Genomic DNA, 13,562 nt, shown 5'->3' on the forward strand with positions numbered 1-13,562 from the left:
CATCTTCCTAGCACCCGAGCTAAACACAGATGCAGATCCGCCCCCCCCCCCCCCCCCCCAGTGGAGAGTGACTCAGTGGGGTGCTCATTGGCAGCTCCCCTTCCACTATTACCTGTTACCTCCCCCCTCCCCCACCGCCCCGGTCCCACCACACAAATGAAGAGTGAGGAGTCTCTGTCCCTGCAGAAGGACCAAGGACTCAGCCAGGCACAGGGCATTCCAAAAGAGGAGAAGGCTACATCTCAGCCAAGAAGCCAGCCCAGCCAAGGCAAGAGAACAAGAAAACATGGGGAATGACTCCTCCCAAGGCACAGCTGGGGCCCTGGCCAGCCAGGAGACAGGTCCACTGGCCAACCTCCGCTGCCCACATGAGGATGGGATAACCTTCAGACCCACTCAATACCCATCCGCTGAGGAGCTGGGACCCCACTGGTGGGCTCTAATCAATTTGCTGAAGATCAAATCACCCAATGCCAATTTGCCAAGTTCTCTGAGTTGGTGAGGATTTTTTTCAGAATTTCTGGTTTTTGCCTCCCCTGGCATTTTAAATGCAAAGGGTCATATTTCCCTTGAATGCAATCTCCTGCTTTCCCTATTTGTGCAAATTTAGTTGTGCTCCAGCTCCAGAGGTTATCATACAAATACCCTCCACTGGGTTAAGGACAGTCATCAGTCATTTCACAAATGGGGACAGACGTGCTGCAGGGATGGGACCCAGGGAGGGGGCAGGGCAAACTAAAACTTAAAAAAACACCCAGGGGGATTTTTAAAGAGAAGTTACCCAGGGGTTGAAATTCTTTCTAACAGGTGAATTTTTCTTTCTTCCTTACATATATGTGTTACCATGATTGTTCACAATGATTTACTTCTGTGATGAATAAAAGTAATTCTGGCAGCTCCTTTTGTTCATGAAAACATATATCAAAGACCCACAGGGTTATAAGGGGGCAGTTCCACCCTCAGAACATAATCATTACACAATCCCTTCAGAATTCCTGCCCCATTTGTTGTTTTCTTTTTAACTGAATTATAACTGGTACACGACATTCTATCCGCTTCAGGTGTACGATCCTTTCGTCATCTTTAACAATCCATTTCTGATAGTCCATGTGCATTCCTATGCTTTTTTCCTGCACACACTGTCTCTGACTACCTAGAATATGATGAGCTAAACTGGGTCCCTTCCGGCCCACCTGCTGAGTTCCCTCCTCATCCTGACTTTATGACTTATGAACCCTCCCCCTCTGCCACTTTCACTGTGTCAGAGTCACATTTTTTCTGTTTCCCATTATTTTTATAAAAAGAGGTGGAACGCATTAAAATGGTTGTTCTGAAACTTTTTTGAAGGCAACTGGTTCTTCTCTGGAATGAGGGCTTTCACAGAAATGATGCCCAAATGGAAGGACAGTAGGTCCCAGACTCCCCATGCCCAGGAGGCGCTGCTCCGCCCTCCGGGGAACCAAGACACCTTCAAGCGTCCACTGGCAGGGCTTGGAAACTGGGCTCCTAAGTCATAACCATCAATTATTCAAATACCTGCATAGACACTCCTCAGAGACTTGGCCCCAAAGAGGAGCAGCAGCTGCCGGCAGTGCCACCATGCGCTAGTTCCTCACCTGACCCCAAAATCTGGATGTGACACAAAAAGATGCCAGATGTGTCACCACAGCCGGCACAAGCCACCATTCAAGTCCAGTCAAAAGCGGAAGTCAGAAGTGGAAAAGTGGAGGGCTGTACATGAAGGCATTTTCTCCTCACAAAACAGATGTGTCCAAACCACGTCCATCCCTCCCCTGGCCACGCAGAGCACCCCCGCCCCACAACCATGTACGACTTTCCATCTCTTGTTAGCTCCAAGGCCCTGTCAAACCCTCGGCAAAGCGGAAGGCCTGACTGACCCATGGTGAGAGATCAAACTGTAAATCCTACCAGCAGCTGCTCTGAAACACGGACACAGGCTACCCAGGAAAATGGGCTTCTCCTCAGGTGTTATAGTTTGAAAGACAAAGGGCTCTGAGTCTGTGCGGTTGCCTAAAGGGGAATGGCTGGGGTGCCCTCTTGAGGTCTCCGCAGGTCAGGGCTTCCCGTCTGCCTGAGGCGTTCCTCAGACACAGGGCTGGCCTTCTGTGGTCACCACACCACCTTCCTGGGGCTCAGCAAGGCCTGGGGACTAGCCAGGCTTGGGCAGAACACAGGCTATGATGGAAGGGGTGCTTCAGGAACTGCTGTCTGAGGAGAACACCGCTCTGCCTGGGCCCCTGGCTGCCAACCCGTGACATGGCTCTGAAGCCCCGATGGGTCCTGCGGGTCAGGGTCCCTGGGGCAAGCCTATCGAGCCACCCTATGGATGTTCACTGCCTCTGCCCTCCCTCCGGTCTTGTGAGCATCGGTAGCAAACTCATGTCAAATCGAAGGATCAAAATTTCCTTTCAACCCTTCTTTCCTCAAGACTCCCTCTCCACGGAGAACAATACCATCAGCACATCCATTTCCGGGCCAAATGCCTCCGTCCCACCACACCTGGCCCCATGCTTTGTTCCCTGTGTTCAGCCCCATGCCAACCCTGCTGCTTCGTCTTCCCGATCTGACCCTCACAATCCTCCTGTGAGGGGGATCTGGGACAGCCTGGGATAGCCAGGGCTCTGGCCTGAGACCAGTTTTCCCCATCCTTATCGTCCCTTCGTCTCCCACCAGCCTCCCCCGTACCCCTGGGCATTCAGCAGAATATCTCATAATTGAAACCCTTGGCCAGACTCTTCCCCAGATTTCTCCCTGCCTTCCAGACCAGCTCCAGGAACCCTACCTCAGTCACAGTGCCTTTCCTGCTAATGTTTGCCGGGCACAGAGCTGCGGGAGTCACAGGCTCTGATCAAATCCTGTGAGGGAGATAGGACTTTTACAGAAAGCAAACAAGGACTCTTGAAGGTTCAGTAACTCAGCTAGTTAACAGAACTGGAGCTTCCCTGGGTGAAGACAATAATTTCTTAAGCACATAGGGCACACCTCACCCTGGACAAGAAGGCTATGATCGCCCTTTCCCAATACCCAACTAGGTCATAAAATGCCATACTCACTTTATCCTGCATCGTTTATATAGAAGATAGATCTGCAGATACATACATTGCTTGCTCTCTATCCTGACACCCTTCGTTCCCTCACCCCAGCTCTGCGGGCATGTCTGGTTGCCGATGGCAGGAAGGGGAGGTGGGGGGAGGGGTCCTATCCTACTCTACAGCACTTGGTCCCAAGATAAGCTCAGCCAAGAACAAGATCAGGCTGATTCCAGTCCATTCTGATCCAGATTTGCCCCCAAACTGGTCTGGAACACAATTCATTTACAGAAAAGAATAACAGGGGTGTAGTTGCCTCCCTTGAGACAAAGAAGATAGAGGCTGGTGGTACTTTTGTTTCTCTCTTTGGAGCCACTTAAAACACGGGGTCAGCAAAATGCCATCTACGGGTAGGCCAGGGGAAACCACATTTGTGTCAGGCTGCCTGAGTTCTTGAGGCTCTGGTCCATCTCAGCGACAGTCCCAAGCCCCACTGCAGCATCTGGGCCAGCCAGCGACTGTGCCACCCCTCTCCCTCTCTGGTCTCTTCATGCTCCCCAAGGCTTCTCTCAGAGGGAAGCCCCTGGAGCCAGGGCTCCCACTCTCAGACCTTCTCCACTCAGGTCCCTGGTCACAAAGAAACGACTTTTACCCTGAGACTGAAAAAAAAAAATAATAAGTTTTAATAAATACAAAAATCTCCAATAATGACTCTGCTCAGCTCAGGGGCAGCAGGAGTGAAGTGGGGGGACCCTTGGTGCTGAGTGAGGATAAATTAAAAAATCCCAACAAGCCAGTGACATTATGTACAGAAAGAAAGGAGGTGGGTTTCCAAGGCAGAGGCTGGAAGGTGACAGGGCGGGAGTCCGAGTGGCTGTGGCCTTGGTCTTCCCTAGCTGCCCCTTCCCCTTGTGGAGGTGTGGTTACCAGAGGTAGTGGGGGGAGGGAGAAGAGGCAGAAAAGAGGGGCCAAAGGCACTGGGTTTCCCATAGGAGAATGCAGGGTCCTTGGCACCAGTCCTTCCCCTAGCCCAGGCCCCGTCCTCTTGGTCAGGCGGCCTTCCGGCTGCTCCCTAGGAGCCTTCGGCTTCTTTCGCCAGCTCTGGAACTGTCCTGGTCTCTGGGGCTGCCGGAGACAGAAGGGAGTAAATTTTGGAGCTCTGTGACCTTAGTCTAGCTGCCTAATTCCTCTGGGCTTCAGAAATCTCGTTTGTAAAGAAAGAGTAGTTAAGACCAAGTCCAAGGCTGCCCTGTGGTGGAATGGAAGGACACTGGTGAAGCAGATGGTGCGTCTCCTGGCAGGGGGCAGGTGCCACCTTCCCTCCCTGGCGGCGGGGGGTGCTGCCTTCCCTCCCCAAGCCCACCAACAGCCCCCTCACTCACGCCGCCGGGGTGCACAGTGGGAACAGCAGCGACTCTCCTTCCCTGGACCGCAGGACAGTGGCAATGAACAGTCATCACGCTCACAGTGGGGCACCCCTGCCTGGTGCACAACAGAGCAGATTTTGAGGGTACCCAGGGGCACAGGGACACAGCAGCCTTCAGCCTCTTCAGGAAAGCCCACTCCCAGGAGCCTGCCCTCCCCGGAAAGGTCTCCCCACTCTAGGCCAGGCCCCCCCTGCCCACCTCACACAAAGCACACTCTCCACTCACCCCACATCTGCAGGTGATACAGCTCATCTCCCCAAAGGGGGGCACCGAGGGGTGCCAGCTCTGGCTCTCTGGGAACCACTGCCCTGCAAAACGGCAGCCCCGGGGCCCATCGGCCTGCATGGGGTCCCCCAATTGGGGGTGGGCCCCTGACCCCACTGTTGGAAGGGAGAGAGAGGGAGGGAGGGAGGAAGAGCTCAGCAGATGTGAGTTCTGCAAGGACGACCCAGGTTTTATTTGTCTTTGAATCTCCAACACCTAGCAGTTTCTGGTACTTAGAAGGTGACAAATTTAGATGAGAAGATGGATGTATGGGAGGAAGGATGAATAGATGATTGGATAGTTGGATTGAAGTGGGGAAGGGAGGGAGGGAGGATGGATGGATGGGGCAGTAACCGGAACCCCGTCACAGCCCACTAATAAACCCATGCACATTCTTTCCAAACGCATTTAGAGCCCTGGCCCCAGGCTAGGCACAACACAGGGTTCAGTAAATGCTGAATTAACTGAGGAGTCCCTTCCATCCGCCTTCACCACGCACCCCCTCACCCAGGACAAGGCAGTGAAGCACCTCACCTGCCAAGGAAAGCCTCAGTGCCCACCCCCCTCACCTGGACACTGTTTGCAACAGTCAGTGGGGTTGGCACGGATCGGCTGGGCGCAGGCCAGCCGAGGACACTGCACCTTCTCACAGTGGACGTCTCCAGTGCCCCCCTGCAGGGATCCATTGAGGGAGGGTGTCAGAAAGGAAGGGGAGCCTCCTGCTTCCTCCCTCTCCTCTTCCATCCCTCAGATGTCGTATTTCCATGGCCCTTCTCAGAGGCCTGGACTGGTGCTTTCTACACCTGAATGCAAATGCTCATGGCAGCCCCTCAAAGCAGCCACTCCCCTATCTGCTTATAGGAATGGAAAGGGGAGTTCAGGGAGGTACAGAAAAGGCCAGGGCTATACGGAGCAAGTCAGCAGGAAGGGCCAGAATTCACCCCCACGTCAGCCCTTCCCTTTTCCTGCAGGAAGCTGACTCTCCAAGCTCAAAGGACTTTTCTTAGTGTTTTCATCCTTGAGCCTTCCTCACCAAGGCTGGGCCTTCCTCTTTCAGCAGCCCCCTCCCCATCTCTGCAGCCCCTGCTGGGTTATGGCACCAGATAGGATTGGGCGGCCATACCTTACAGGTGCAGACAGCACACTTAATTAAGCCAAATGGGGGCACGACGGGGTGCCACCGGGTACCCGCTGCCCGCCAGCTCCGGTCACCATCAAAATAGCAGCCTAGGGGGTGTGGGGGGGGAACAGTGCCCAGCTGCCATGAGTACTGAGCTCATTGGCTGGGTCCACAATCAAGGCTGGAGTCTCGGGCCAGCCCCACACTAATCTGACCCCAGGGCCCACTTGCAGACCAACTACTCTAATGAAGCCTGCCAGATGTCCTTTGGAATCTGCGCCCCTCAGCCTCCCTCTACTCACTCCCATATATGTTCTCACTCTTTAGTACCCCTCCTGGTCCCACCCATCAGCTCCACTGGATTTCCCCATCCCTGCACCAGACTCCCAGCTCACCCTCTCCAGGGTCTCTGGTCCGGGAGAGCCCAGGAAGGTCTCTGACATCTTGTTTCTCTGTGGGGCCAAAGAAATAGTGAAGGCCAAGAATGGCCAACCCCTTCCCTCCCCAGAGGCCTCATCCCTCACGGTGGACCTTCCACTACCCCTTCCACTCAGGTGGGACACTCACCCGGGCACACAGGGCAGCACTGGTCCAGTGCCTGCACCGGGCTGGGACAGCTGGGCGGCGGGCACACCACGGGGTCACAGATCACTGTGCGTCTCTGCAAAGAGAGGGTTGGGTGGGGGACTGACTGGGACTTGGCTTGCCCCAGAGCCCAGACCTCTCAGTGCGCCCTTGGCTGCGTCCTACCTGGCAGGTGCATAGCGAGCAGAGGGGGTCATAGTTAGGCGCCCAGCGAGCCCCATGGGGGCGCTGCTGCCCCTCAAAGTAGCAGGTGTTGGGGTCTCGCGGGCGCCCGGGGCTGCCTGGTTTGGCTGGCGTGGGAGCCTCTGGGCCCAGCACAGCGGGCAGTGGGGGCAGTGCCGCGGCTGCTGCATTGGTAGCCCCGGCCGCCCACGCTCCTTCAGTCCCCTCCGCTGCCAGGCGCAGGCCGCCTACCTCGCACTGGTTGGCGATGTGCACCTGGGAAGAGAGATGGGTTGAGGCAGCGCCCGGGCTCCCCCTCGCATCTCCACCAGCGGCCAGCCCACCTGCCCAAGCCACCTCGACCTCTGAGTACCCCTGGGAAGATGCTATTAGCACCAGAAATCTCCCCCCAGCAACCAGGGACAGGGTAAGCTGCTGCCAGCCTTGTTGTTGACACTTGTCAGGCTTCATCCTCCCAACCAGCCAGGGAACGTGACACCACCACCCCCAGGACTCAGAGAGAGTGAGTGACTCAGGCAAGAACACACAGTGCCTGCCCAACTCTGACCCACCCCAGCGGCCCATGCTGCCTGCCCACCTGCCCCCGGAGCTCCCCTTGGGGACTCCCCTTGGTGGTGATCAGCAGGGAGGCCGTGCCCTGGGCCAGGAGCCGCAGCAGCTCAGGCTCCAGATCCTTCACCACGCCCTGGGCCTGCAAGAGACAGGAGAGGGGGCGGGAACAAGGCGCTCTGGAGCTATGCCTCCCCTTCTCAGTTCACAGATGAGAAACTGAGACAAGGGGAGGTGAAATAAGGTCTTCCGGGAAGTGCAGCCCATTAGCGGTGGTGTGGAGCTCAGAAGCTGGGTCTCTGACTAGGTCCCCCTCAATGGGGGGGGGCTGCGGGGTCTCTGACTCCAAGTCCCCGCAGCCCACCCCCATTCGGGGAGGACCTGCTCCCCTGGAGGTTCAAGAGATCCTGCCAGAGAGGGACGTAGGAAGGTGAATGGATACTAAAAGGCTGAGTCAAACTCATAGCCAGGGCTTTCTGACTTCCCAGCCCAGGTCAGCTCTGCCATACCAGGCTACCTGCTCTCCACCCCCCACACCAGCCACAGGCCTGCACTTCTATGCTTTAAAAAAAAAAAACAAAAAACGCAGATCTTTTCGAAGCTACCTCCCCCACCAGGTCCTCACCTCTGGGCCATAGAATCCCTTCAGCAGCCGCTGGGGCCCTGGCATCCCAGGAGGCCCGAGGAGGTGGGCAGTGACAGTGCCCTGTTCGGAGCCACCAAGCCCAGCCAGCAGCACTTCATAGTGCAGGTGACAGTGGGTGTCCAGGGAGAGCCAGGCATGTCCTGCTGCCTGGCTCTGCACAGGAGGTAACACCAGAGCTCCTGCCAGGGGCACGGGCAGTGCTGGATCCAGACAGAGGAGAGGTGAGCGATGAGGAGGTAGCCTACAGCAGCCACTCCCTTCGTCCCCGTCTTCCCCTGACGCTCATTCCACAAGTTGGCAGACACTGTCCATAGGCTCAGGGCTGGGGGGCAGCAAGTTTTAGACCCCTGCGTCCTGGCCATGGAGAGGGTCTCCCAGCAGGGGCACCATCTACACCCCCACCTTCTCCAGATGCCAGCCAGGGGCTCAGGCACAGAGAAAGACACACCAGGCTCTGGCCCCCTGGCACCCAAGTCCCAGATTTGAGGACACCAGAGGGCAGGCGAAGCCCTGGGGCACTCACTCTCATGGCGCGCGCTATGTCCACTATAGGGCAGGGCAGACACGTGCCCCCGCAGTTCTCCATCTGGGAAGTCCTTGGTGCCCACGTTCAGGAACAGCTCATTCTGCAGCAGCATATGAGCCCCTCGGGCGCCAAGTCCAGGGCAGACACCCACAGCCTGTGAGGGGCAGGGGCAAGGAAAGATGAGAGCCCTAAGTGCAGCCTGCCAGGTTCCAGATGAAGCCCTCCTCAGCTTTCACACAAGCCCGAGATTCTGAATGCCTTTCCGTGTTTTGTGCCCCATGTTACACCCAACATTCATGCGTAACTGGATAAGCACCTCGTGAGCCCGGGTTGAGTCCCTCCTCCACCACTTCCTACCTATGTAAAAGTCTTAAAGAGTTATTTAACCTCTCTGATCCTTCACTTCATCATCTGTAAAATGGGAACCGTGAGGATCAAAAATCATACAAGGAAGGCAATCAGTGCTGTATGTGGCACAGAGAAAGCATCGGTAAGTGGCACTCACTATCACATCTCTAATGACATGGTCTCCCTAGCCAACTCTGCCTCCCATCTGATGTGACATGGCTGAGGACAGGGGCACATCTGATTTTCCTTGTATCCCAGTCCCTAGACTGAGTCTTCCTAAAAATGTACCCAGGGAATCAATGCGTCCATGAAAGAACCTGTTAGTGAGTGACTGACTCTGAACCTCCCCGCTCATCCAACCTGGCTTTGCACACCCCTGAGCTGTTAGCTCCTGGGCACGGCCCGTGGCCTGGCTCTGCAGACAGCACTCACTGTGTGTCCTCCCAGCTGGAGTCCGGCCATGTGGCACAGGACAGTGCGCTGGTTTCTCCGCTGAGGCTTGGTCTCCAAGGTCAAGGCCACCACCTCACTGCCTGTACCTACCACCTGCACCTGGGGGGGGCACAGTAGGGGAGGGCACACTGGAGTGGCAGAGAAGGCTGGAGGCCTGAACAGTGCAGGCCGAAGCCCCACCCCGCCCTGCTGCCCTCCATCTCAGGCAGCTGCTGACTCTTACCTGGTAGATCAGGGAGCCATTTCCCAGCAGTGTAAGCCTGGCTGAGCCGGCTGCCCCCGTCTGAACTGGGATCAGGGCGTCCGCCCCGCAAAGGACGCTTTGCAGGACTGCAGGGGGGACCAGAAAGGTGGAGGTCGGCTTGCCCCATGGCTGTTCATCCCTCCCCAGCCCCCAGGATTCCTCCCATACCCACCCTGGCCACGTGTCTGTGCCTGTCAGTGGCGTGTGCCCAGGGTGCCAGGGCCCACCCCGCCTCACCATCGCAGCTCTGCCTGGCAGCGATGTGTCCACCAATGCGCAGCCCTGGCACGCCCACCCTCTCCAGGGCCATCTGGAGCTCTCCCAGCACCAGCCAGTCCATCTCCTGGGCAGTCAGGTTGGGCAGTACCTCAGCAAAGCCTGGCTCCTGAGAACAGAGCAAAGTGTAGCTAGTGCGGCAAGAGGCCAGAGCAGGTGGCAGCAAGAGCCAGACCCTCACTCACCTGGACTGAGGCATTGGCCTGGAGCTCTCGCAGTAGCTGCCCCTGGTATAGAATCTGGAGCCGCAAGGGCACCTGGGCCGGTCCTGCAAGGGCCACACATGTGAGGAGGCCTCTGAGGGATCGGTGCTCTCCCTCCACTCCTCACATGGCCTGCCCCATCCCACTCACCCCCATTCCTGGATTCCAGCAGTCCACGGAAAAGCAGCAAGAAATGCAAGGAGTCCTCCGTGTCGCTGAGTGTGAGGAGGGCGATGCCCCCTATGCCAGGCTGTGGGGGGCCTTCTAGGGTCAGGATGGCACTGAAGGTCTCTGGGAGAGAAGGAAGGACCATGAGAGCCCATCAGGAAGTCCCCTCCTCAGCCCATTCTATTCCTGGGGATACAGAAGACATAGAACTTCATGTCCAGGGGCTCTGTGCTCCCCTCACCTGCAGCCAGGGCCCGGTGCCGGATGAGAGGCCCCCAGACCTCCCCCGAGGGGTGACTGGGCGTCACAAGCGCCACATGCAGCTGTTCTGCCCTAAGGAGCCGCAGAGACAACCGAGGCACTGCCCGCCACACCCCACAGACCTGGAGCAGAGAGACAAGAAGGCCCCACTCAGACCTTACGCAACACAGGCCAGCTGAGAGACCAGCTCTGGTGAAGAAGGAATATGCGAAGGAGCCCCGTGCCCTCCTAGGAAGCTTAAGAAGGGGCCTTGAAGCCAGATGCTGGGGTCCAAATCCTGGCTCAGCGACTTACTGGCTGTGTGACCTTGTGCAAAGCATACTCTGCTACTGAGTCTCAGTTTCCCTCATCTGTAAAATGGGCATCATAATGTCAGTGCCTTCCTCTCACGGGGCTGCAGTGAGAACCCAAAGAGACAATGCAGAGCGCGCTCTCAGTACAGCGCCCAGACTGGATAAGCACTAGTAAATGGCATCATCTCACCAGGCCATCTTGAGTGGGGGCAGCAGGGTGTTCAAACAGGACGCTGCCGGCAGAGTCTGAGAAGCGGATTCGAGTAGGGCGGTCCAGCCTGGGAATGAGGGTCCGGTGAGCATGGGTTCTGAGCCTGGGCCAGGAACTGCTCCACCGGCCTTTCCCAACTCTCCTTCCCCAGTCCCCAGCTCACCCTTCCTCCCACCTTCCCCTTTCTCACTGTCTGTAGGAGATGGAGAAACGCAAACCGGAGCGCAGCAGAGACACCCGGGCTCGTGCCACAGCCTGCGACCTAGGTCCTGTCAGCAGCGCCACGAAGTCTGCGAGGAAAAGATGTCCGGAGTTTTGTCACCCGCTGCAGCCAAGGAGCGGGGGGGCGGGGGGGGGCGACTATAGTTCCAGTTCCTGCCTGGCCCACACCTACCCGTGTGTCCATCTCCTCTCCCCCGATCCACAGAGCCCGGCTCCCCGCGGTCACTATAGCTGCGGTGCTCTGGGTCCCGGGGATACTCGAAGGCCAGGCCCGTTGGCAGCTTCTCAGGACTGCTGTGCTCTAAGCCCGGAGTGGGAAACCCGGGCTTCAGCTGGGCACGAGGAGGGCCAGTTGGCCGTTCGTCTGCTCCGTCCGCCCCAGCCGCTGGCTCAGGACCAAGTATCACTGCCCGGCCACCCCCCCCTCACCAGGGAGTGGGTCTTACCCTGGGGGCAGGTCTGGCAGCAGTGTCCGGGCAGCAGCCGAGGCTGCACGCAGGCCAAGGCTGGGCACTCGGGTTTGATGTTCTTGCAGCTGACTCTGCCCAGGCCCCTGGCTCGGCGACCCCACTGAGGCTGCTTGTGGGGAAGACGGGGAAAACCGAGTGAGTGCCAGATGGGGAGGGTCGCGGGATGAGAGCAAGTCATCCCATGGAGTCAGACCTCTCTGCTTCTTACAAGCCGCGTGACCCTAGACAAACTGCCAACCGCTCTGGGCCTTAGGGTCTCTATCTGGGAAATGGGGGAAGTCACAGTGTGCATCTAGTGGGATTATTCTAGGAGTTCAGAGAGAGAGAAACCGTTGGCAAAAGAGCCTGACACATAGTGGGCGATCAATAGCAGTCAGCACCTGAGACTTGAAGGGGGGCTTCCTCCCAACTTTCTCCGCCAGGAAAAAAATACATATGGATATACAGATATGTATCTCCATAGAGCTACATATCCCAAATACCTGCAGACTCGCTGTTTTCTCAAAGCATCTCCGACTCCACTCCGACATCCCGGGACCCCAGCGCTCCCCCACCCGCAAAGGCCTCGGCCACGGCACTCGGGCTCACTCACCGCCTCGCAGGCGCACAGCACGCAGCGCATCACCCCGAAGGGCTCCCCTAGGTCTGGGTGCCACGTCTCGTCCAAGGCATAGACCTTCCCGCCGAAGGAGCAGCCTGCGGGGACGGGCTTGGCTGGCGGCCGCTGTTCCGCTCCTGCGGTGTGCCAGCCTTGGGCGCTGTCGGCCGGGCCCTGGGTCCCCCCCACCAACCCCCCACGACGCGCCTCGCGACCCCCACCCAACCCGCCTGGCCGCCCGCCGCGCTGAGCCACCTGCGCCCGGCGCCCCCTCCGGGCGGGCGCAGACTTGCCCCGAGCCGGACTCTGTGCCCGCGCGTCCCCCGGAGCGCCCACCTACCTGCCGCTCCCCGAATGGGCAGCGGCTCCTTCTCGGGCCGGATGGGCAGCGCGGGGGGCTCGGGGCCGGTGCCGTGGGCCGGTCGGCAGCCGAGCAGCAGCAGCCCCAGGAGCAGCAGCGGGGCCGGCGGGGCCGGGAGGCTCGGCATGACGCGAACGGGACAGCTGGGGAGGCGGGAGGGAGGAGGGAGCAGGAGAGGGAGGAGGGAGGTGGGAGGAGGCCGGGCCGGGGGCGGTACGGCGGGAGGGGGCCGGGGCCAGGGCCCGGGCAGTGCGGCGAGGGGCTCGTCGGGCGGCTGGAGTCGGCGCCGGGCCGGGGGGGGGGGGAGGAGCGGCCGGGAGGAGCGCGGGCGGGCGGGCGCTGACCCGGGCCGTACGCGGCTCTAGTGCCCTGGGCGCCAGCTCTGGCCCGTTTTATGCCCCGCGCCCGGCGCCCCGGCCGGGGGCCTCCTCCTCAGCAAACGGGGCGGCGGCGGCAGCTCGGCGAGGGGCCGGGCTGAGCCCGGGGGGGTCCGGCCCAGCAGCAGCGGCCCGGATCGCGAGTGGGGGAGGGGAGGGAGGGGCTGGGACGGGGCAGGGGAGGAGGGAGGGGCTGGAGGGGAAGGGAGAGTGGAGGGGGTAGGGTGAGGGGAGGGGGAGGGGAGGGACCAGGGGGCGCGAAGAGGGGAGAAGAGGCGGGTCTGGAGCCCCCCGCTGCTGGCGGCCACTGGGCGGCTGCACCAGGAGGTGCGTGTCCGGTCCAAGACGGGAGCCCCAGGCCAGGGAGGGGCAGAGGCCGGGCCTGAGGCCTGGGCCGGCCACTGGGCTAGTACTCCGTTCCTGCCGGAAAGATCAAGACTTGTCTTTTAAGGATGACAACGTGGAAAAAACGCCCATCAACTGATCTGCCCTACTGTGGGCCCACAGCACCTCTCAAACCCCACACTACCCACACTCACTGCCTGGCCTGTGGCCCTACCTCTTCTCTGAGGTCTTCCCTCACTCTGCTGTTCCAGAGGACAGGGACTTAGCCAGAAACAGAGTCCCCTTGCTATCTGTGAAAGTGTTTCCCTCCCTACGGTAACCTGTTGGTAACCTATCTGCAGGCCCATCCAACCATCATTGTCCCCACCCTGACATTCTTTGT

The 13,562-nt window shown here is 58.9% G+C and overlaps 1 protein-coding gene across 3 annotated transcripts; it reads right to left on the reverse strand.

The window, feature by feature from the left end:
- Positions 1-3,693: 3,693 nt before the first annotated feature.
- On the reverse strand, positions 3,694-12,656 carry LOC116863471 (chordin). Of its 3 annotated transcripts, none has more exons than XM_032850919.1 (23): positions 12,438-12,656; positions 12,092-12,195; positions 11,476-11,605; positions 11,202-11,330; positions 10,998-11,097; positions 10,787-10,874; positions 10,284-10,425; positions 10,025-10,165; positions 9,857-9,939; positions 9,633-9,780; positions 9,375-9,481; positions 9,131-9,250; positions 8,348-8,504; positions 7,804-8,024; positions 7,207-7,320; positions 6,612-6,884; positions 6,429-6,522; positions 6,257-6,313; positions 5,865-5,968; positions 5,311-5,413; positions 4,703-4,857; positions 4,433-4,532; positions 3,694-4,175 (listed from the first exon to the last, which is right to left on the reverse strand). In XM_032850919.1, exons 1-23 carry the CDS (start codon positions 12,583-12,585, stop codon positions 4,123-4,125), a joined length of 2,871 nt encoding a protein of 956 aa, XP_032706810.1. In that variant the 5' UTR covers positions 12,586-12,656; the 3' UTR covers positions 3,694-4,122. The 3 variants fall into 3 exon arrangements, 2 of the variants coding, with proteins under 2 accessions (XP_032706810.1, XP_032706809.1); XM_032850918.1 differs by having other exon boundaries at positions 11,476-11,608; XR_004381828.1 differs by lacking the exons at positions 3,694-4,175; positions 4,433-4,532; positions 5,865-5,968 and having other exon boundaries at positions 4,747-4,857; positions 11,476-11,608.
- Between the last annotated feature and the right edge of the window lie 906 nt (positions 12,657-13,562).

The sequence above is a fragment of the Lontra canadensis genome, unplaced genomic scaffold (genome assembly GCF_010015895.1).
Source record: "Lontra canadensis isolate GAN:19392208 unplaced genomic scaffold, GSC_riverotter_1.0 scaffold1295, whole genome shotgun sequence".
NCBI classification, from domain to species: domain Eukaryota; kingdom Metazoa; phylum Chordata; class Mammalia; order Carnivora; family Mustelidae; genus Lontra; species Lontra canadensis.